General features: G+C 38.9%; 2 protein-coding genes across 4 annotated transcripts in view; one reads left to right on the top strand and one right to left on the bottom strand.

Annotated features, from left to right (window-relative positions):
• The window catches only part of CHODL (chondrolectin), a gene marked incomplete at its 5' end in the record, with an annotated part of 606923 nt that extends 602413 nt beyond the window's left edge, over positions 1–4510 (bottom strand). For both annotated transcript variants that reach the window (XM_079921894.1, XM_079921893.1), the window contains one exon: positions 1795–4510. The remainder of the gene's footprint in view (positions 1–1794) is intronic.
• On the top strand, positions 842–21785 carry BTG3 (BTG anti-proliferation factor 3). Of its 2 annotated transcripts, XM_079921896.1 has the most exons (5): positions 880–1178; positions 4544–4722; positions 9265–9402; positions 15083–15290; positions 20398–21556. In XM_079921896.1, the coding sequence occupies exons 2-5, from the start codon at positions 4550–4552 to the stop codon at positions 20635–20637; spliced, it is 759 nt and encodes a 252-aa protein (XP_079778022.1). In that variant the 5' UTR covers positions 880–1178; positions 4544–4549; the 3' UTR covers positions 20638–21556. The 2 variants fall into 2 exon arrangements, with proteins under 2 accessions (XP_079778023.1, XP_079778022.1); XM_079921897.1 differs by lacking the exon at positions 9265–9402 and having other exon boundaries at positions 842–1178; positions 20398–21785.
• Positions 21786–23737: the final 1952 nt, after the last annotated feature.

Raw genomic sequence — 23737 nt, 5'->3', positions numbered from 1 at the left:
AAGTAGAAATATCTTGTCTTTTTCTGGCCTGTTTAATGTATTAAAGTGCTTTCACAAAACTAATACCGTGGCGCCAGTTCAATACAAAAGGTTGGAAAGATGTTCCTCTTTTTTTTCATTAAGTTAACGTACCTTTTCCACATTTGCATTTGTTCAAAGATTAAGCTTTGTATCTGGAAGTCCTTGACTAGAAGTGGCTGGGAAATAGAAAGCTTGGACTCTGAAGGTTTCATTCAGCCAACATCCCTGCAGCCCCTCCTTTGTGCAAGACACTGGACTCAGTGCCAAGCTGGGACACAAGGGTCAACAGGAGGCAGTCCCTGCTCTGAGGGAGCTACCAGCCCGGCCAGGGAGGGGCCCAACTAAGACTTCGAAACAAACTGAAAGATCACAAGGCAGCTGCACAGCTGACGTGCCCGTAACTATCACAGCAAGGAAGCGCATCAGTCCACAAAGGCAAAGTCCGCCTTCCGTCTGATCTGTGTAGACCCCCACGCCCCCCAACCCGCCCCCGAAGCCCCAGGTCTAGAGAACTGGACCTCTACAGAGCAGGGTCTAGTATTCGCCCTCCCGGCCGGAGGGTGTCAGGGCGCAGGGCGACAAGGAGAAACGAGAGGGGGAAGCAGAGGCCTAGGCAGCAGAGGGGAAGTGGCCCACGCGACCCCCGAAGACGCTGCAGCAGGTAGGGCGGGCTGGCGAGGGTCCGCTCGGCTCTCAGCGCCGTTCCTTCCCGAGGAGGGAAGCCCGCGGTGCTGCGGCCCTCGCCGTCTGACCTGAAGCTCCGCTGGCGCGTCGCAAGACTGAAGGCGCTTCGAGGCTCGCACAGCGAGGCCGGAGCCTTGGGGGCGGGACGTCGACGAAGCCCTGCCTCTGGCTCCTCCCCCCGAGGAGCGCGAGCCGGTCCCGCGCGGCGCCATCCCTTTCCCGGGTCATCGCCCCTCCCCTCTTCCGGGCCGCGAGCCCCCCGCGCGCCGCTTCAGAGCCGCGTTTGCTCGCTTGCTCGCGCGCGCCCACCAGCCCGCCCTCTCAGCGCGCGCTCGGCCGCCCGACGACGCGGGAGCCGCACGCGCCAGACTAGGCTCGCCGCGCTCACTGCCGCCGAGCGCCGGCCCGCTGAGGCGGCGCCCTCGGTTCCCGGCCAGGAGGGAATCTGTGGCCCCAGAGCGGAGGCGGCGGCGGTGAGGATACTGGGCCGGGAGGAGGCGGACATGGCGGGGCTGAGGGCTTCGGGAGGAGGGTGGTCCGGGCGCCTTTGCGGCCACGTCGAAGGCTCGCGGGCGGGCAGCGCGCGGGGGAACCAGGAGGAGTGCGGGGTCGAACCTGCTTGCATCGGCTCTGGCCCGGCGCGAAGGAAGGGCTGGGGACGGAGGGGGGCGGCCCGCGAGCGTTTCCGCGGGACCCTCAGCGGCATCGCGACGGAGGAGACGCCGCCTCGAGGCTCCTGCCACGTTTTCACCGCGCGTTACCTTCTGCTCGCGGTGGGCGACAGCCCTGCGCCTGCCCACGCCCCCTCCCCCTCCGCGTCTGTGGGTTTTCTGGAGCCGGGGATCCGGCTCGCTGTCTGGGTGGGCGGGGGGGAGTCGCGCCTGAGAGGAGCCCGGTCCTTGAACCCGGAGCTGCCGGAGGCTGGAGCCTTCCCGGGGGCTGCGGACCCTGCGAGGCTGTTCGCGGGAGGGAGGGAAGGGGGCTCGGGGCGCTGACCCCTTAACTCAGGAAAACCCGCGATTGCAGAAGTTGGACGCGCGTGCAGGCCGTTCTTCCAAGAGTGGGTGGGGACGTTTGGTGCCTACTCACCCGGCGCTCTTCAAACCCAAGCGCGAGTGCCGAGCAGCAGGCTTGGATGGCTTACAAAGCCCAACTCCCGGCCCCGTGGGAATCCTGTCGCTCGGGGTCCAGAGCCCGCTTTGTGTCGCCGCGGAGCCTGGTCGAGGGCTCGTCACCCCCCGCGGCCGGGACCTCCCCCCGCCACCCCCCCTTCCTCAACCTTGGGAACGTCTGTCGGGAGAAATACTTGTTTCTAGAAACGGCCGCGATGAAGCTCTTCGTTACAAGAGAGGGAAAAGTACAAAGTTATGAACTCCTGGAAGGCAGGACTGGATTTTCCTTTGGGTTCTCTCCCCGCCGCCGTGAGCAGAGGACCCTGTGGAACAAAGTAGAACTTGAGGGGCAGCCGCCTCGGTGACTACGTCCGAGGATGACGTCACCGTGCGATGTTTAAAATGGGAGCTTTTCGCTCCGAGTGTGGGTGGAGGAATTGCGGCGACTTACTCGGGGCGCCTAAGGGCTTCTTGGCCCTGCTGGCTTCTGGTTTCTCTCTCCCTGACCTCATAACTCTCCCCTCTAGGGCTGCCCTTTTGGTACTCCTAGAATACTGACCGGTGGAGGTGGGTTAAATTCTCAGCTCTTCCAGGCATCATTCCCTCAAACTGAAAAAAAAAAAAAAGTAATTCCATATGACTCATCTTGTGTTACAACCCAAAGCCACCACTAAGTGGTTCTTTTCCTTCCTTTCTTCCTTTTATTTTTTGATATGAAACAGAGAAGAAAAAATAAAAGGAAAACAAAACTCAGATATGTGGAACATAGTTGGCCAATTTAATGAATAAGGAGAATGAGCTAGTTAGGGATTGAGTACCTTTCTAGTTTTCTTTGGTGGGGTGGAGGCTAATGGAGTTCCATCAGCAAGTTTCATCCCAAACCATGTATTAAATTGCAGTGGGTTTTCTTTTCCATCATAAGGTGGTGGAGTATAAATATAGCTTTATAAGTGGAAATGGCTGACTTTTTTTCAGGAGGAGGCTGCACAGCAGTTGTGGAGGGCTGGGATTGTGTGCAGCTGGCCATAGAAGGTAGACTTGGCATTCTAGGGTTTCCAGGAGGAAGGTCTGGGTGTCTTCCCATCTAGCATCAGGGTGGCCATGGCTGCCAGCACACCTCTCAAATAACATATAGAATTTATTTCACACTGAGGTCCCTTGTTTGAATTTGCACAAGGGGGAAAGGAATCTTATGAAGACAGACTTTAAGAGCAACTTTGAGAAAAGAAAAAGGAAGCTAACAGAATCAGCTGTATTTTTTAAATGTGAAAGAACACAAACTATAGGCTGGGTTGGTCAGTTTTTGCACTAAACATAACAGGGGCTGTATGTCTTTAATAATTGGCTCTGAAAAGGTGATGTTGCTTAATAAACGCAGCATCTGAATAACTCCAAGTTACTTACAGCAGCCAAATGAATGAGCTCATCAAGCAAAGAAAGAATATACATCGAAACAATCCCAGTACAAGGTTTTTGCCTTTATGCATTAATCAGTGATAAATCAGATCTGTCATTTAAAAAGAGTCCTTCTTGAGGCAGTTCCAATATGCAGCTGAATCTTTGATTATTTCTTTTAGATTTTCTGTGAATGACCCTGAATTTCCACTCTCTTAAATATGTTTTGATAGAGTTGGGGTTTTTTGGTCATATTTTTTAGGTAAATATATCTCTGTTCTTGAAAGTGCTTACAGAAGCTCGATAATGGATTTTTTTTCTTTGTGTATAACAGCTTTATTGAAATATAATTCACATACTATACGATTCACACATTTAAAATGTACAGGTCTTCGGTTTTAGTACATTCACAGAGTTGTACAACCATCAGCACAGTCAATTTTAGGACATTTTCATCACCTCAAAAGGAAATCTTATACTCACTGACATCACTCCTCCCCCCCCATCCTCCTACCCCTAGGCCACTAATCTACTTTCTGTTTATATAGATTTGCTTATTCTGGACATTTCATATAATTGGTGTCATACAGTATTTGGTCTTTTGGCTTCTTTCCCTTCGCATAATGTATTCAAGTTTCATACATGTTGTAGCACATATCAGTATGTCATTTCTTTTTGTTGCCGAATAATATACCACACTTTATTTTTCCATTTATCAGTTGATCAACATTTAGTTTATTTCTACTTTTTAGTTATTATGAATAATGTTTCTGTGGACATTTGTGTACAAGTTTTTGTGTGAACATATGGTTTCATTTCTCTTGGGTATAGAGCTAGGAGTAGAATTGCTGGGTCATATGGTAGCTATATATATGACCTTTTTAGGAACTGCCAAAGTAGTGACTACAATACTGGATTTTAAAGTGGACTTTTTTATGTTTTAAAATACAAGTTATTTTATAGAACTTTAAACTTGAATTATTGTAGCTAAATATTGACACATTTAAGTAAAAACTATATAATGGTATCATTGTAATGCTTCTCTTTGAGTGATATCTCTGATTTTATTTTAGCTAACAGGAGCAATTTGGTGTGCTCTCTTTACTGAACTCCTTTACAAAGCTAGGTGATAAGACTCTTGAACAGTATTTTATAATAAGGTCTTTATGACATAAATTAGTGACTGTTCCCTACTCCAGATATGAACCAGTGAAACAAGATAAAATTAGAAGGAGGAAGGGGTGCTGCTGTAAAGGAGGGATATTTTGCAGAGCTTTATCTTCAAGTTTTGATGTTTTGGTTTTTTGAGAAAAACTATTTTATCTTTGCAGGGAAAGATGAAGAACGAAATTGCTGCCGTAGTCTTCTTTTTCACAAGGCTAGTTCGAAAACATGATAAGTTGAAAAAAGAAGCAGTCGAGAGGTTTGCTGAGAAATTGACTCTAATACTTCAAGAAAAATATAAAAATCACTGGTATCCGGAAAAACCATCAAAAGGACAGGCCTACAGGTAAAGGAATAGCTTGGACAGTTAGATTGGACTAAATGAAGAGGCTGATCAGCTCCTCAAATGAGTGCCAGGCCAGAGGAATGATGGGTGTGTCCAGTCCATGCCTTTCACAGTTTATCTGCAAAATACCCAACTCAGGAGTGTGTCAGTTTTATTTTTTCCTTATTCACTTTAAAATACAAGTATTCGTTGTTCGAGTCCCACTGCCTGGACTTGGGGGGCTAATAGTATAGGCTCATGGGAGTTAGTCTTGTGGTCATAGTGTGGTTCCTGAGTGTTTTTCTTTAAGTATCACAGGTAGTTGAGGGCTTTCCCAATTGTAGAGAACCCCTAAAACTATCACTTAAAAGGGGGCATGGTAAGGGTTGAGGGAAATGAGTTCCTTGTATTTAAAAGTAAATTACATGTTACGTGTTAGAAGTTTTTTGGTAAATGAGAACTAAGGTTATTAGACACCTAACATGTTCTTGACACAGGAATAATTTCATTTGTACTGTGCATAATTCGTTGTGGTAGAAGCCATTGTAACCATTTTATAGATGAAGGTAACTTACCTATGATTCACAACTGGTAAGTATTAGCTCTGGGATTTGAATTCAGGTCTCACTGACCCTAAATTCTTATGAGCTTTCTGTATACCACAGTCCTCCCACAGCCTTGTCTCTGAGAGTGAAGGCAATTCTCACTCACAGCTATCTTTTGTACTGTGGTTTATAAGTTACATTTACAGTTTAAAGAAGAGCAGCCTCCTGTAAAACATGTCCTGGCATGCTCACTCTTTAGTATTTATGTGACTACTTGGGAACCTGAGTTGAGAATATTCTGCTAAACTCAGCTGTTCAAACCATGCCCCATTTGTGGATGTGACCAAAAAAATAAAAGTGGAACAGTTGTGACTATAATGAATACAGAAATTCTTTTATTTATGCATATTGCTGTCCCCAAAGATTCCTCCACAAATCAGCCCTTCACAGTAAAAAGAACTTCCTTTCAGTCGCTGAGCTCTTGAAAGTGTAAGACTGTTCACGGAGTGTGCAAGGGAGGTGAAAATATGATTTGTTTAGTTCTCATTTGCTAAAAGCCAGGTGAGCATATGATCTGTTGAAAAGAAAAGATCAAAGTAATTGATATATTTTCCTCTTCATTTCTATCCAAAGAGGTTTCCTAGTATATTGGAAAATGTGGTGAGTGAAAGTAGAAATGTGGATGTTCTATATAAAGCACTCAAGTTACTGTTTTTTATCCTCTCACTTGATTCTCTTAATTTTTTTCTGCACATCTTCATTTCTGATAGAGTGAACAGCTTTTGTGAATTAGAGCTGTTCAAGCTTTTTACACTGATGTAATTGACATTGGACTAAGGCTTTTGGAAGTGCCAAGCCACCGTACTATTACTGAAAAAGGAGACACTATCAAGTAAATGCTTAAAGGTCAGACAGTGTACAATTTTATTTCCATTAATTCTAAAAACTTGAGGAAAAAAGTTATCCACAGGATTAAATCGGCATATAATCAGAAGTATCATTATTGAGTCATTTTGAAGCCGTCTTTGAAGTAGAAAACTATTAGAGTTAATTGTGGGTCGTTTCTTTTATAAAAATGAATAGACTATAGGATTAACCAGAGTTAGTAGACTCTTCAATCCGTAAAGTTCTTTTTCTTCTAAAGTTATTATAAATTAGTATGTTTCTCTGCAGGGAGGTGTGTTTCTCTTATACAAATAAGAGCAATTTGGTAACATTATCAAGATCTATAAAAATATTCACAGTCTTTGAAAAGTAAATCTCCTAAAATCTATTCTAGAAGCATAATCAGAATGCAGACAAATATGTATGAATATGGATATTTCTTACACTTTATAATTGCAAAAAAATTGGAAAGCGCTACACTGTCAACATTAAGTAAACAATGGACTATTTTTATGCAGCTTTTAAAATCTTGTTTTTGAAGAGTGGTTAATGGGTAAATCGTCGCAGTATCTAGAGTGAAAAAAATAGCATAAAAATATGTAAGGTATGCAAATTTTGTTGAAGCGAGTCTCTATTTAAGCATCTATATTTACATATATTTTTTTAAGCTTAGAGCCTACATCTCCCTCGTTGTAGATAAAAAAAACAAACACATACATCTAAGATCTACCTTACGCTTAATTGCTTTTGATCCTGGTGCACATGGGACTTTTGAATCATCCTACACAACATTAGAATCTGTAACATAGGACCATCTTATAGAAAGGAATAAAGAGTATCTTACATGGCTTAAAATATTTTTTTTACTCTGAATTTGCTAAATTGTTAACGGTGATGTTACGATAAGTACAGGCATAATAGGGTTGTTTAATAAAGTGAACTTTGGCATCTCGTCTGGATCTGAGCTCTGGATTCATTACTTTCTAGCTGTGTAATTTTGGGCAAGTTACTCAAACTCTCTCTGCCTCCTTTCTTTTTTACAGTGGAGAAAATAGTATCTAACTCACAGGATCATTGTGAAAATTTAAAAAGTTAACATAGGCATACCTTATTTTATTGTGCTTTGCTTTATTGCGCATCACAGACATTGCGTTTTTTATAAACTGAAGGTTTGTGCAGCTGCATTGAGCAAGGCTATCAGTGCCAGTTTTCCAACAGCCGTTGCTCACTTTGTGTCTCTGTCACATTTTGGTAATTCTTACAGTATTTCATACTTTTTCATTATTATATTTGTTTTGGTGATCTGTGATCAGTGATCTTTGGTGTTACTGTTACAAAGACTTGCTGAAGGCTCAGATGGTTACCATTTTTTAGCAATAAAGTAGTTTTTAATTAAGCTATGTACATTGTTTTTTAGACATAATGCTATTGCACACTTAATAGACTACAGTGTACTGTAATACAACTTTTATATATACTGGGAAACCAAAAATTTGTGTGACTAGCTCTATTGAGATACTCGCTTTATTGCTGTGGTCTGGAACCAAACCTGCAATGTCTGAGGTATGCCTGTACATGCAGAGCGTTCAGAAGACTCTCTATTGCATGGTAAACCTTCAAAAAGAGTTATTATTATTATTATTATTTAGAAATACATATTAGCTGTTACCTAATGAGAACTTTTTTCACTGTTTTAAATGAAAGTTGAAATTAACTAATAATTAAACTTTAAAAAAATTTAAATTGTATATTCTGTTGATGTTACAGTGTTGTATTTAGTGATATAATCAGTATTTGTCAATTAACTTATATTTTCCATATTTTTGGGGTCTGAAGAAGTAAAATGACTTAATCTAAATTCACCCAATAATACTAGTACTCAGGACTCGTACTAAAACCTGGGTTCTCTTGATTGATTTCTTAGTTGTAGGCAGTAAATACTTTCATTGTAGCTAACGTTTCTCTATGTAAGCAGAATACTTATTTTAACAGGTATTTTTGCATTCATACTGAGAACCGTCTTTGAGCATTCTGATAGGTAGCTGTGAATGGTATTTCTTAGGTTAGAAAAATTGGAACAGATGGGAATTCCCTGGCAGTCCAGTGGTTAGGACTCTGTGCTTTCACTGCTGTGGGCATGGGTTAGATTCCTGGTTGGGGAACTAAGATCCCTGCAAGCCATGTGGTGCGACCAAAAAAAAAAAAAGGAACAGTCTTTAGTGGTTTAGAATTTTTTTCTCTCTTTCAATAACTTAAAAAAAAAAAAAGGAAAACTCGAGTAACAGAGGTTAAGTGAAATAAGCCAATAACACTTTTGGATTTTTTTTCTAATTAATTTATTTGGCTGCATCGGGTCTTAGTTGTGGCATGCAGGATCTTCATTGTGGCATGCAGGATCTTCTGTTGCGGTGCGCGGGCTTCTCTCTCATCACGGCATGCGGGCTCCAGAGTACACCGGCTCAGTAGTTGCGGTGTGAGGTCTTAGTTCCCCGACCAGGGACCAAACCCGCGTCCCCTGCATTGGAAGACGGATTCTTAACCACTGAACTGCCAGGGAAGTCCCTGGATTATATTTTAATCTTAAGTACATGGTATGAATGGTTCTGTGTCCTTGACTGATTCGGTATTTAGAGAACAATTATAGGTAAGGCATAGGATACCCTTCTTAAGCAAGGTAACAACAGATCAAAACTTGTCACAAGAATTTCCAAATATTATTTGAACCATTGGTCGAGGTCTTTTGTGAGTTGGAGATTTTGTTATATAGGAATTTGACCTATTAAAACTTTTACTTCAAAGCTCTAAGTAATTTCTTGCAACTTTCATACTCCTTGCTCATTTAATGTACGTGTGAGATTGAGTAGTTTCTGTGTGAAATGAAGTAGAGCCAGTTCTAGTGATTTCCCTGTGCTCACACAGACTCTTCTTTCCACCAGGCTGGGTAGTCTTGATGATGCTGCTGCCTCTTTGCCTTTAGTTCAGATTTATTATCTATTTAGGATAGATATTCCTGGGTTCTTTGCCAGGGTTCATTTTATTTTTTTAAATTCATGTTGGCAAAAACTAATAGATATAACAAAGTTTCTGATTTACGTTTATTTAAAGCTATTAACATTACTCCACTTTGTTGTAGATGCATTCGTGTCAATAAGTTTCAGAGAGTTGATCCTGATGTCCTGAAAGCCTGTGAGAACAGCTGCATTTTGTACAGTGACCTGGGCTTGCCAAAGGAACTCACTCTATGGGTGGACCCATGTGAGGTGTGCTGTCGGTGAGTTCTTGAGTTTGGCAGCTTAACTGATTACCATGCTGGAACTGATTTTATGAAATTCTCTCAGGTACTGCCTACACATGTATTTTTATAGCCAGGAGCTGGTTGTTTGGCTTTCTCAGCTGTGAATTTTGTAAACTATTCTTCTTGGAACTCAAAAACTGATAGAGCAGGGTTTTTTTTTAGAGCTTTACCAAGAACTCTATTGTAGAATTTAGACACCTAGACTCCCTATAGGTCAATTATATCTTCTTTCATTGGTGGTGCCCTTGTCTTTCCCCTCTTCAAATTAGGAAAGACGCTAATCCCAAATAATACTGGATATTAACTTTTGGTTGATTTCTGTTTCTGTTTGTTTCTACTCTTGCCTCCCTCCCCCTTTTTGGTTTTTAAGTGGCTGAGTGATATTTTCATGGTTTTATTTTCATAATGGAAATTATTTCTTGTCTCCTAATGAGCAGAATTGTAAAAGGTGAGTGTTAGGTATGAAATCTAATTGAACTTCATTCTAAAAATACTCATTGTGGGCTTCCCTGGTGGTGCAGTGGTTAAGAATCGGCCTGCTAAGGCAGGGGACACAGGTTTGAACCCTGGTCCAGGAAGATCCCACACGCTGTGGAGCAACTAAGCCCATGCGCCACAACTACTGAGCCTGTGATCTAGAGCCTGCGAGCCACAACTACTGAGCCCAAGTGCTGCAACTACTGAAGCCCACGTGCCTAGAGCCCGTGCTCTGCAACAAGAGAAGCCACTGCAATGAGAAGCCCGTGGACTGCAACGAAGAGTAGCCCCCGCTCCCCGCAACTACAGAAAGCCCGCGTGCAGCAACAAAGACACAACACAGCCATAGATAAATAAATAAAATAAAAATACTCATTTTGGACCAGGCATTCTTAGTTGTAAGGTTTTTAAAAAATGAAAGTGACAGGGCTTCCCTGGTGGCGCAGTGGTTGAGAGTCCGCCTGCCGATGCAGGGGACACAGGTTCGTGCCCCGGTCCGGGAAGATCCCACATGCCGCGGAGCGGCTGGGCCCGTGAGCCATGGCCACTGGGCCTGCGCGTCCGGAGCCTGTGCTCCGCAGCGGGAGAGGCCACAACAGTGAGAGGCCCGTGTACCGCAAAAAAAAAAAAAAAAAAAAAAAAAAAAAATGAAAGTGACATTCTTCTTTCAGGTAGTTCAGAGTATAATAAGGGAGAAGAAAGAATAAGCAGATTACAACAGAGTGTGATTTGTGCTATAATAGAATTATGTACAAAATGCAGTAGTTGGTGGCACAAAGGAGAAAGTCACTGCCTCAGGAAAGACTATAGTCAGCCCTTGGTATTGGTGAGGGATTAGTTCCAGAACATGCCCCCGCCCCGGCCACATGCACACACACGCACACACAGAGGCAATATCCTCGGATGCTTAAGTCCCTTATATAAAATAGTGTAGTATTTGCATATAACCTATGCATAACCTCCCATATACTTTAAATCATCTCTAGATTTCTTATAGTACCTAATGCAATGTAAATGCTGTGTAAATAGTTGTAAGTATAATGTGAATGCTATGTAAATAGTTGCTTGAATTGAAAAAAAATCAAGTTTTGCTTTTAGGAACTTTCTGGATTGTTTTTCCCCAAATGTTTTTGGTCTGTGGTTGGTTGAATGCATGGATGCAGAACCCATGGATATGGAGGGCTGACTGTAGAGTAGGTGATACTTGAGCTGAGTGGGGAAGGATGAGTTGCAGTTGACTAGATGACAAGGTTGGAAGGACATTTCCAGGCAGGAGGAACAGGATAAATAGATGCATGGAACCCCTGTGAGTAATTTCCTACAGCTGTTCCTTTAGGGTTTTCTCTTTGGTTTAGAGGTACAGTTCACCCATTGATTATAGTAGAGGTGCTTTTTGATGCAACCCTAATATGTTCCAAAGGTGGTCATAGCCTTTGACATGATCTGCAGCAGTGAAAGTGGTGGTGAAGACATGTTGGAAAAATACATGGTAATCCTGCAACAATTTTCTGGACCACCCTGGAGCTGCTTGATATAAGCTGGTGGCTTATATAAGCTTATTGCTTTGGGAAACCAGGTGTAGGTAGTAGATTCTCCAATACTTATTTCTCAGAAAAAGGAAGAGCAAGATATCTCAATTTTTGGTCTAAGAAGGTCAAACATTTTTAGAGTCTGGGACTAATTAAGCACTTACCGTAGGCCAGGATCAGACTTTGTTTTATAGACTTGGACCACTGAATGAATCCCTGCAGAAGACCTCAGTGTACAAGAAATAGCTATCACAAAGTTACTATATTGAAATGTTTACTTTTTATGAGGCCCACACTTTGATCATGATTTACTCTTACTTAACACACAGTTCTTTTAAGTTAGTTGTATAGTTTTCCAGCCCATAAAAAATTATGTGGCATTTGAAAGGGGATTGTTCCTAGTACAGTTGGCCTTCTGTATCTGAGGTTTCCACATCCATGAATTCAACCAACTTTAGTTCAAAAATATTTGAGGGGGGGGAAAGAAGTTCCAAAAAGCAAAACTTGAATTTGCCATGCTATGCAACTATTTATATAACATTTACATTGTATTAGATATGATAAGTAATCTAGAGATGATTTAAAGTGTATGGGAGAGTGTGCATAGGTTGTATGCAAAGTACCATGCCATTTTATTTAAGGTACTTGGGCATCCACAGATTTTGGCATTGGAGGGAGGCAGGGATGGTCCTGGAACCAATCCCCCAGGATACTGTTGTCATAAAGCTACAAAAAAAAGTAATAGTCTGACATAGAGGCAGGAACAAAAAAGCAAAAGAGTTGACCCAAATGTATTATCACAACATCAAATAATGAATACTTAATACAACGATCTTAAGTCATTAGGGAAAAGTTTCCATATCCAAGGATGTTTAAGAAGTTGGCTAATTATATAAACATTTTGGACATATTTATTTGAAATGCTTAAACTACATCTTGGCACCTGAAGATAAAAGCTTTAGTTACATGGACATTCTACTTAAGTGGATACTTCATTACTTGATGATGCCAGATAATAAAAAATTACTGTGCTTTAATCTTGTTAATATAAGAAAATCTTTGCATTCAGTAGCCTTCTAATTATTTTATATATGATCAGAATTTTGCCCCAAAGTGGCTATGATGTGAGGTTTTTCACAGTTAATAGAAATTATTGATATTTTCAGAATATGAGTGCTCATTCAGTAATGATAGAAATCCCAGAAAGAAAGACCTGTTAGTGATTGGGTAGAGGTGATTGCTATAAATTAATAGAGGAGACTGAGATATTAGTGCTTTTAGACCAAAACTGGAACTATTCTGAAAATTAAAGCTGATATAGCAGTTATATAATTGAATAAATATCTGAGTCATTAAAAATAATAACTCATTGGTATACTAAAGGCTAAGGTTATGAAAAAAATTGAAATGCACTCAAAGAGAACATTCTTCATAGTTATTCCATAAGGATAAATATTGGAAGAGTGCAAAATGTTATATAGTTAGAAATATTTCACTAAGTGAAATATTTTAGAAGATACTGAATAGACAACAGATCCTATAAGGAGAAGGCCTGCAAATAGCTGGCAGCTTTATTATCTACTCAATATTCTACACTTCTTTTTTTGTTTGTAATTTCTGTAATCCTTTCTTTTCCTGATAAAGAGCAATAGATACTATTGATTTGTTTCAAATTAACTCAGTAGACCTGAATGTTTTAGCAGTGTGTCATTGAAATTTGGAAAATTTAAAAGTTGTCCATTACGAATTCTGAGGAATTAACTGCACATTCTAATGTACAGTAATATAGTAAGTAGCTTCACTTACCCTGAAGAGAGCCCTCATACCAAAACACTACCACGGGAAAAATGCAGAACCTAACTGAGCTTGAGTGTCGAAGAAACCTGAGTTAATAAAGCTGATCCTTCAATCATTAGATGTCTGCCCTTGGATTAGGTTTCTGTTTCTACAGAGGCAGAGATTTTTCTCAAATTTCTTGCCTTTCTGTTTTGCTTGAATTTTGACTCCATTAATGGGCAATACTGAAGGTAGGCCTAAGCCCATTGTTAATACTGCTGGTATTAATATATGAATTAACCTTTGATTTTATTGAAATTTGTTGTGTCTTTAAACCTGGAGAGGACCAAGGGGTAGATTTCCACTGCTACAACCCAAGGCTAAGTAATCTTGAAATTATACTTCATGAATTCTGTGTTGTGAAGAACCCTTCCCACTGTTCAGGCATCTTCTAAGAAGAATCACCAGCTGAAGACTAACCACTAGCCAGCCATCTTCAGCTTCCTCATTCTGCAGATAGGAAACTAAGGCCAGGAGAGATTAAATAACTTGCACCTGGTAACAGAGCTAGTTAATGACAGAACAGAACCAGAAACATGTCTAGTGCTCTTTCCACCATCCTGCAGCAACTCCTTTTATGAGAGAGACTGAAAAAGAATAGAAAAGGAAATTATGTACCATATTTAGATTGCATTTATGGCCTCATCCAGCCTATGAGAACGGAAGATAGCACAGTTGAAAGAAGCAGAACTCACCTGTGAGACTACTTGATTGCCATTTAAACTTTCAAAGGCTTTGTTGCAGTTAGGCCTTTTACTTAATTGTAGATATAATCCTGATTCAGAAATAATTTGAGATAAGAATTATCATGAATGAAATTAATTGACATCATAGTCAATTAACCCTATTTTCTGTTGATGTTGTTATATTTTTTAAGCTTAGAATCACTTTGTTTAACTTTAATTACATGCTATGTAAGACTGCTTAACAATTCATTTCCTTTGTCCTAACTTCGTAGAAATTGTTTCATATTGTTTATGTTGTGCAATCTATTTGAATGGATTTGTGGGTTTCTCCTCTGTCCTCTCAATGAAAACTCCTAGTTTTACTGTGTGTTGTGCTATTTTCCCTCATTGCAGAATTTATTTTCCTTTTTTCTAGTACCCAACAGCCGAAGTTACATGTTCTGACAATTATTTTTCTTAGATCAAAGCTTTAAAAATGTTTTGGAAGGATAAAAACGTTTGCTTAATTTTAAAAAAATAAGATGAGGGGTAAGCATTTATCATAGGAATCTCTATGAAATCAGCAGAAAAATTCAAGCAAAATCCTTTTATTTTCCTCAACAGTAGTACTTCAACAGTTGCCTCAGTTCTCGTTTTTGTCAGTGTGGATATAGGAAACAGAGGCCTCTTTTTTATTTAATCGTGGTAAAAGTAAATCCCATAGGAAATGTCTGGTTGATTTTTGACTTGAATTACTAGGATCTGTTATAAGGGTCAGTTAAAAATTTGTTAGAAAGTTCTGTATGGCCAGTTTCAGTGGTACGTACAAAAATGTAATCAAAACAATGAGTTTCTCTGATACTGTAGACAACTTATTTTTGTCAGGAGGCAGTAGAAAAGAAAATTGGAAAAGAGAATGAGGTCACTTTTTATTTGTACTTTAATAGACCAGGAGTAGAAAATTGTGGCCTGCCTGTTGGCATGGAGCTGGGTTAGGATACTATAGATGTAGAATCAAGTTCTGGGAGGGTTCCTTCTTTGCCTGGAACTGATGGCATGTCCAGACCTGATCAGTTGTTTTTGTGGACATTCCTTGCTTTGTTGATGTGACTTCAAGGTGTGTAAGTTTTTTGGTTTTTTTATTCTTAGGTATGGAGAGAAAAACAACGCATTCATTGTTGCCAGCTTTGAAAATGAGGATGAGAACAAGGATGAGATTTCCAAGAAAGTGACCAGGGCCCTTGATAAGGTTACCTCTGATTATCATTCAGGGTCCTCTTCTTCAGATGAAGAAACAAGTAAGGAAGTAGAAGTGAAACCCAATTCAGTGGCTGCGACCCCTAGCCCCGTGTACCAGGTAACTATGAAGTGGCTCCATATTGAAGGTCATGAGCAAGGCTTGCAAGGGCATTCTAGGTAGTCCTGCTTATGTTGCCCAAAGTTTCTGAGTTGAAATTCTGGATCACAGTTCTTGCCTTCCCACGCTAAGGGGAAGCTGCTACCTCAGATGAAATAGGCATCCTGAGTCATATTATCAAAGGTCTGCTTTACTAAATAAGTGGGATGAATACATTGTAAAAACAATAGAAAAAATAATGGTGATAAAACATTCCTGATGTTTTAAAAATCCTTATTGCATTCAAAAATAGCTACTCATTTTTTTGTAGCCTTTAACACTTCCAATTTGTACCTAACTTTCATGTTCTTTCCCTTTCTATGATTAAAGAGAAACCTCACTAAATTATTCTTTTTCACTCAAGCCAAAACAATATCTTTCTTTGCTTTAACATTTAAAGAGTCATATAGCTACTAATACTAAAATTTAAAGAAGTCCTTTGAGTTGAGCCTTATTCTGTACGTGTAGTTTTTCTAATTTTGAGTATATTTTAAAATATACCTATTTTTATTAATTTGGACTTAATTAGACATAATTAAACATACCAGGTTTCTGGTAGGGTTTGATTTGGGCTAAAATGAGAATTTAGACCTTAATGAGTAAGAAATCAGAGTACCATGAGTATGAGAAACTGAACCTTTAAATCCAGGATACATTTATATAATGAACATCCTTTCAGTATAACTTAATTTTTGAGTTCTTAATTATTTATTTATTTATTTATTTATTTATTTTGCGGTATGCAGGCCTCTCACTGTTGTGGCCTCTCCCGTTGCGGAGCACAGGCTCTGGACGCGCAGGCTCAGCAGCCATGGCTCACGGGCCCAGCCGCTCCGCGGCATGTGGGATCTTCCCGGACCAGGGCAGAAACCCACATCCCCTGCATCAGCAGGTGGACTCTCAACCACTGCGCCACCAGGGAAGCCCTATTTTTTTTTTAATTGTTGAATTATCCTTCTTAGGCTTGAGAGGAAGCTTAGTTCTGAAGATTGTCACATTCTTAGGGGTATATGTATATGTGTATATTATAACATATGCACCTGCTTTAAAAAAAAATACAAACCAAAACAAAAAGTTGAAACGGTATGAAAAAGTATAGGGGCTTCCCTGGTAGTGCAGTGGTTAAGAATCCACCTGCCAATGCTGGGGACACTGGGTCGAGCCCTGGTCTGGGAAGATCCCACATGCCGCCGAGCAACTAAGCCCGTGTGCCACAACTACTGAGCCTGCACTCTAGAGCCCGCAAGCCACAACTACTGAGCCCACGTGCCACAACTACTGAAGCCTGCACACCTAGAGCCCGTGCTCCACAACAAGAGAAGCCACTGCAATGACAAGCCCGCGCACCACAATGAAGAGTAGCCCCCACTCACCGCAACTAGAGAAAGCCCACACACAGCAACAAAGACCCAACAGAGCCATAAATAAATAAATTTATTTAAAAAAAAAAAAGTATAATAGTGACACGTCCTCCTCTTCCCACAATGACCAGTCTTGTGCCCTTCCATGGAGGTTTTCATTACCAGTTATTTTTATATTCTTCCCAAGAGATTCCCTATATAGATAAGTAAACATAATATTTGTAATTCAGGGATCATTTTTAAGACCATGGCCATAAATATTTTGGACATTTTTTTCCTCTGTATGATGTATTATGTACTACAGATTACAGCTATTAAATTGCCTGGAATTCATTCAGGTGTGTGCTAATTTTACCTCAAGAATTTTATTTGTTACACAGCAAAGCAAGAATGTAAATTCCAAATTGAAGTGATTGCTGCTAATTTTTTCAAGTAAATTGACCTTTAATTTTTAGATTTTCTTTTAAAATTAAATTGTATTTGTTTTCCCCTATGTTGAAAGACTATTAGGATAAAATTATAACAGAAAGGCATAGAAATTGAACTGTCCTTTATGTGCTTTTCTCCTTGACATTATATTCACTTACAAAACATTTCATGACTGAGAAGCATAGCTCTTAAAATCATTGTGTAGAAAGCTGGTGCAGATGGTCCACTTTAATCTTTTTTACCTATACATTTTCCATCTTGAACCTGGCATTACCAAGAGCCTTAAAAAAGAGGTTATCAAAGTATGGGCAAAGTAATTCTGAGCTTTGTTCTCTGAGGGGGGTCTGTGTTTTCTGAAAGGAACCTCCAGAGATAATTCTACTAATTAAGAATGAAAATTATGTTATTTCTCCCCAAATTGATCTATAGTTTCAACTTGCTATCAATCAAAATCCCAAAAGCCTTTTTCTAGATAAAATTTAAAGAAAGGAGAATCAACTCAGAGATCTCACACTAATATTAAGTCATTATGTTTATCAAGATAGTGTGATAATGATTTAAAGATATATAAATATATTATTGGAACAGATAGAGAGTCCAGAAGTAGACCCATGTATGTACAATTTCGTTTTTGTTTTTTTTAAATAAAAATGCCAAAGCAATTCAGTAGGGTAAGTATACAAGAACTAGTACTGGAACAATTGGATAATCTATATATTAAAAAAAAAAAAAAGTGAACCTAACTGCTACCTGATACCATACATTAGAAAACTAATTTGAGGGACTTCCCTGATGGCACAGTGGTTAAGAATCCACCTGCCATTGCAGGGGACACGGGTTCGATCCCTGGTCTGGGAAGATCTCACGTGCCGCGGAGCCACTAAGTCCATGCGCCACAACTACTGAAGCCCTTGTGCCTAGAGCCCGAGCTCTGCAACAAGAGAACCCACCTCAATGAGAAGCCTGCGCACTGCAACAAAGAGTAGCCCCTGCTCGCTGCAACTAGAGAAAGCCCACGCGCAGCAACAAAGACCCAGTGCAGCCAAATAATAAATAAAAATAAATAAATAAATAAAAAGAAACCATTAAGAAAACGAATGGGCAAAAGCATAGACTGGGACAAAATATTCTTAATACATATATTTGTCAAAGGACTTGTTTCCAGAATATACTTTAAAAATCACTCCTATAAATCAATAATAAAAGACATGATCCAATTAAAAACAGTGGGCAAAAGATGAGAATAAACACTGTACAAAAGAAGTTATATAAATGGCCAGTAAGCAAATGAAAAAGGTGCTCAACCTTATTTGTCATCAGGAAAATTCAAATTGAGACTGCAGTGAAACACTACTTCTAGAATGGCTAAAATTAAAACGTCTGACAATACCAAATGTTGGCAAGGATGTGAAGCAGCTGGATTCATAAACTGTTGATGGGAGTGTAAAATGGTATAACCACTTTGGAAAACTGGCATTTACAAAGTTAAATATGCATCTGCCCTATAACCCAACAGTTCCACTCCTAAGTATTTAACAAGAGAAATGAAAAAAACAAATATCTACAAAGCCTCATATTAGAATGTTTATAACAGCTTTTTTCATAATCATTTAATTAAAAAAAGGAAAACAACCTAAATACCCATTAACAAGTGAATGGGAGGAAATTGTGTATTCATTCATACAGTAGGATAATAGCATTAAAACAGAAAGAACTAATAATAGACACAATACGGAAGGACCTAAAAAATATCTGATTGAGCAAAAGAATTTTGCTGGGGATTTCTTGGTGGTCCAGTGATTAGGACTCCCCTCTTTCACTGCGGAGGGCATGGGTTTGATCCCTGATTGGGGAACTAAGATCCCACAAGCCAGGCGGTGTGGCCAAAAAAAAATTTTTGCCAGGTACAGAAGAATACATGCCACATGATTCCATTTATATTAAGTTCACAAACAGGGAAAACTCAAGTCTGGTGATAAAAATCAGAACAGTGGTTGTCTGTGGGATTGTGTCTTTCTGACAGTTTTAAAAGCTTATCAACACCCCAATGTACAAAGAAATGAAAACATTCCACTTTGCTACTGGTTTGTAGTATAGGTCAATTAGTTTGAACTCTAAATTCTTTATTTCCCCATTATTGTAGATAATCAAGAATTAACTGTGCTAAGGTTATTCACTGCTGCATTGTTTCGTTTGCTTTTGTGCATTGTTTTTTTGATATTAAAAGACTGAAAGCAGCCTAAATGTACTACCAACAAGACACCAGTTAATTTAGTTATGGCATAGTCATTGCATTACTGTCTAGCTGTAAAATGACAAAAAAAAGTCATTATGTACTGAGATGAATGTCTCTGAGATGTATTTATCAAGTGCAAAGAGCAGTATACAGAATTTTGTGAGTTTTTATAAATGTGTATATAGATGTATACCAAGTATATTCACAGAATATCTCTAAAGATGATCAAACAATTGATTAGTGTCAGCTGCCTCTGAGAGGGTAGCTGGTAATCACATGAAGAAGAGAGACTTTTTTCCACTGTAAACAATTTTGTACCTTTTGAATTTTCTATCATGAATGCAGTGCTGTTACACAGAATATAAATTTTTAAATGCCTATACTAGGAAGAGCAGATTAGAAATCAGAGAACTCTGAAACTCATAGTCACAGGGTGTGGCAGTCTGAGCAGAGAGGTCTGAAACTGCTGATAACATTTTGAATGATGTGAACTTGATGTCCCACTTGACTTATGGGATAACCTAAGACTGTTTTCCAAAATGCTGAACTGGCTACATTAGAATCACCTGCAGGGTCATCAAAATACTTGGCCTTTCTTCCTAAAGTTCTGTTAATATTGTTCAGTAGACCAGGGCTGGGGCATGAACATTCTGTATTTAAAAGCTTCTTAGGTGACTCTTTAGCCAGCTGTGGAAACCAGTGGTCTAAAACATGATGTGTCCTTACAAGCTTCTATTCATTCCGTGTTTTCATCTTCTTTGGTTGAAATAGCCAGAAAATATCCGGTTGCTTTAGACTGCTGTATTTGAGTTTATTCATTTTCACTCATTTAGTGAAAAAACGCTGATTGATCACCTATTATATTTGAGGTTTTTAACATATTTAGACTTGATTGTAGGAATGTGCCTTAGACCTACTCTTAGGGTTGTGGGTGGGTGATTTTGTTTTTCTTTAATGAGTAATCTGGAAGGTCACCTAGTTTTTATATAACACATGACTAATTTTTTCTTTTTATTAACTTACTGTTTTCTCTTCTTTACAGATTTCAGAGGTGATATTCCCACCTCTTCCAATGTGGCACCCTTTACCCAGAAAAAAACCAGGAATGTACCGAGGGAATGGTCATCAAAGTCACTACCCTCCTCCTGTTCCATTTGGTTATCCAAATCAGGGAAGGAAGAATAAACCATATCGCCCAATTCCAGTAACATGGGTACCTCCTCCTGGAATGCATTGTGACCGGAATCACTGGATTAATCCTCACATGTTAGCACCTCACTAGCTGCTTTGATTCTGTTGGTGTCATGTTGAGAGAAGGTAGAATAAGCCTGACTGCATATTAAAAGTTCATACTCAAAGTAGTAAAGTTAGATGGGCTAAACCATCAAACTTATTTTTATAGAGAAGTTATTGAGAATAATCTTTCTTAAAAAATATATATGCACTTTAGATATATTGATATAGTTTGAGAAACTTTATTAAAGTTAGTCAAGTGCCTGAGTTTTTAATATTGGACTTGAGTATTTATATATTGTGCATCAACTCTGTTGGATATGAGAACACTGTAGGAGTGGACGATCTGTTCTAGCACCTTTGAGCATTTACTTTATGGAGAGTATGTAAGTTATTTATACACAAGGAAATCTATTTTATGTCATTGTTTAGAAGAATTGCGTGAAATCATGTAGTTGCAAATAAAAAGTAGTTTGAGGCATGACAATGTGTGCTTCTGTTCTGTGCATAAAAAGGGAGAAAGGGCAAAGGGTATCTCACTTCCATATGTTTAATTAAATATTTAGCAAAGAATAAAACTAACAATATTAACTTTTCTTTAAAAAATTGACTTTTTATTAGCCATACCTTTCCCAAAGGCTATAGTATCAAAAGATTCATATAAAACGTCTAAAGTTTGTTAGTAGTAGATAATTGAAAATATAAATATAATGAAACATCTTTCAACCATTAGAGTCACTATACGTAGGATTTTCCTAACCAAGAATTTGGCCTGTACAAATTTTGATGTGACATCTGACTTATACGCCTAGTGCCATGGCATAAAGCAGAAATGTTCTTATAGCTACGCTAATCTCTGTGCCTTGTGCTTTTTTTCAACATGTTAAAGTCTTTATTAGAGGTCTAAAATAAAGCCAAATAGTACAGTACTTCAGATTCTTCAGTAGTCCATATTTATACCACTTGTAATGCCAGCAGTCTCATAAGTGTACTTGAACTACGAAAAGAGAAAAAAAGATATAAGAATTTAGGTTTTTTCCCAAAGGTAAATTTTTAAAAACTAAAAGATCATTATGTTTTCTCATTACCTACATCTTTAGATTTCTAGTCTTAACTTACTTGACTTACCAGAAAAATCACAACTTGCTAATAAATCATTGGATGTCCTTGGCTATTCCAGATATTTCTGTTGTGTTTGCTGATAAATTCTGTTGATGTACAGACTACCAGAAAAGTGCACAAATCGTAAGGATACATAGCTCTCAAAGGTTTGAAGTATGTGGAATTCAAAATGTTTGCAACTTCAACAGAAAACTTACTTTTAAACTTTAGAGGCCTGTGGTTTTAATGTTATTGTACTCTTTGATAAGCCATATGCAACTTTTAATATATTTCTAAACCATATCTACTTTTTTTTCCCCTGAGATTTATAGTGAATGCTTATTCAAACTTGAGCATATTTTCCTAGGGGTAACTGGCATCACAAGGGAGATTAGTTTTATTTAAGTTGGAAAAAAAAAATTTGTTACTGTTCCCTTATAGATCCTAGAGTTTGGGTGATAATGGAAGATTTCTAGGCAATTGTAAAAGTGGCAAGTTTCAAGTATTTTTATCATGGAGTTAGCAGATAGCATTTGTTCTGTTAGTTTGCACATGTCATAGTTATAAGGCTGTTGGGAAAATCAGAAGCATAATAGCTATATTGCTGAGGGAAATATTTTTGGTAGTACCTAGCCAGCTACACCTTTCTTTCCACATCAGATTACTATAAAAATCTCCTAAATCTCTTATTCATTAGTGTTGACAACTAAATGGCAGAGTGTCTCAGGAAAAATGCTAATTTTGAAGTTGACTGCATATTAGATATGTTACCTGTAGAAGATTCTGCCCTTTATTGACTATCCACGTCACCTTGTTCCAAAATTTATTTAAAGCAAAAGAAAGCTCTCATCAATATAGCTTTTCCAATCCATTCCTAATGAAATAAAACCATCTTTCTTTCAGAAGCTACATCTTAAACTCAGTCTAGTAAGTATGCAGTTCAAAGTGTGTCAAACTTTTTAACTAGTAATTAGGACTCTAGGAGTTGTAACATCTCTAAGTCTGTCTCCCTCAGACTGCAGGACTGCTCTAATGAAGACAAAATGTTGCTGTATAATTTCAGCTTGACAGTGTTACGAGGCTGTTTGAAGGAGTGGTTTGTGACTGAATGATAATTTGTTTTAATTCTCCATTTTATTTTATATTTGTAGCCATAGCTGCAAAGCTCTAAATTTAGAGGTTAAACTTGGACATGGAAATATCAAAAATAAGAGAAAAATATAAATTGGTAAGTTATATTACATCAATACCAAAGTGCTTATTTCTGGGTTTTTAGTGTAATATTTATCTCAGAGTATTTAACTTTCTGGTAAACTTCAATGACTTCAAACTAAGATGTTAAAGCATTTATATTGGCTTCTACTCAGCTACACTGTTAAAGTGATTTCTTATTTGATGATTTGGAAGAGGAAAACAACTTTAAATCACTTATGTGCATTTACCTTGCTAGAGTAACCATTCTATCCATTTTACAGATATTAAACAGTAAGTTTAAAAAATTTGTATTACTATATGCCAACAACTTATTTAATCCTCATAATAACCCCCTGAGGTGGGTACCATTATTATCCCAGGTAAGATAAGGGCTCTCAGAGAAGCTAAAAATGCTAAAGATCACAGAGAGCTAAGTAATGAAGCCCTGACTTAAATCCAAGCTGGACTTTGTAAAGTCTACCATATATAAAGTCTACCAACTAAAGTCTATAAAGTCTACCAACTCTTAAAACTTGAGGAAAGGTTCAGTATCAAGCCAAGATTTGGAAAAAAAGGAACAGATGCAAAAATTATATTGAGTGCAAATATGAGACATCAGAGTATCTTGGTTAATAACTAATAAAACCTTGACGAAGTTCCTTTTCACAAACTATTAAGATATTTTGAAAAGGGGCTGACTAATAACTTGACAGCCATTTTATTCATTTGAACTCTAAATCAAATTGCAATATTTCTACAGCCCAACTGATTGAGGATTGAGATGACAAAGCAAACTACCAATGATTGGTCAAGGGAAAGAGAGTTAGTGGTATTAGTATGGCCCAAGTTTATCA

This window comes from Stenella coeruleoalba (assembly GCF_951394435.1).
Source record: "Stenella coeruleoalba genome assembly, chromosome: 5".
Lineage (NCBI taxonomy): Eukaryota > Metazoa > Chordata > Mammalia > Artiodactyla > Delphinidae > Stenella > Stenella coeruleoalba.
Note: the sequence above shows the minus strand (reverse complement) of the source record. Positions and strands in the feature narration are given on the sequence as shown.

Bases quoted from the DNA above. Each gene is read 5' to 3' on its own strand.
- BTG3 (XM_079921896.1), top strand. From the start codon at position 4,550: ATGAAGAACGAAATTGCTGCCGTAGTCTTCTTTTTCACAAGGCTAGTT. The intron at 4,723-9,264 runs GTAAAGGAATAG...ACTTTGTTGTAG, and splicing joins TCAAAAGGACAGGCCTACAG to ATGCATTCGTGTCAATAAGT. The intron at 15,291-20,397 runs GTAACTATGAAG...TCTTCTTTACAG, and splicing joins CCCCTAGCCCCGTGTACCAG to ATTTCAGAGGTGATATTCCC.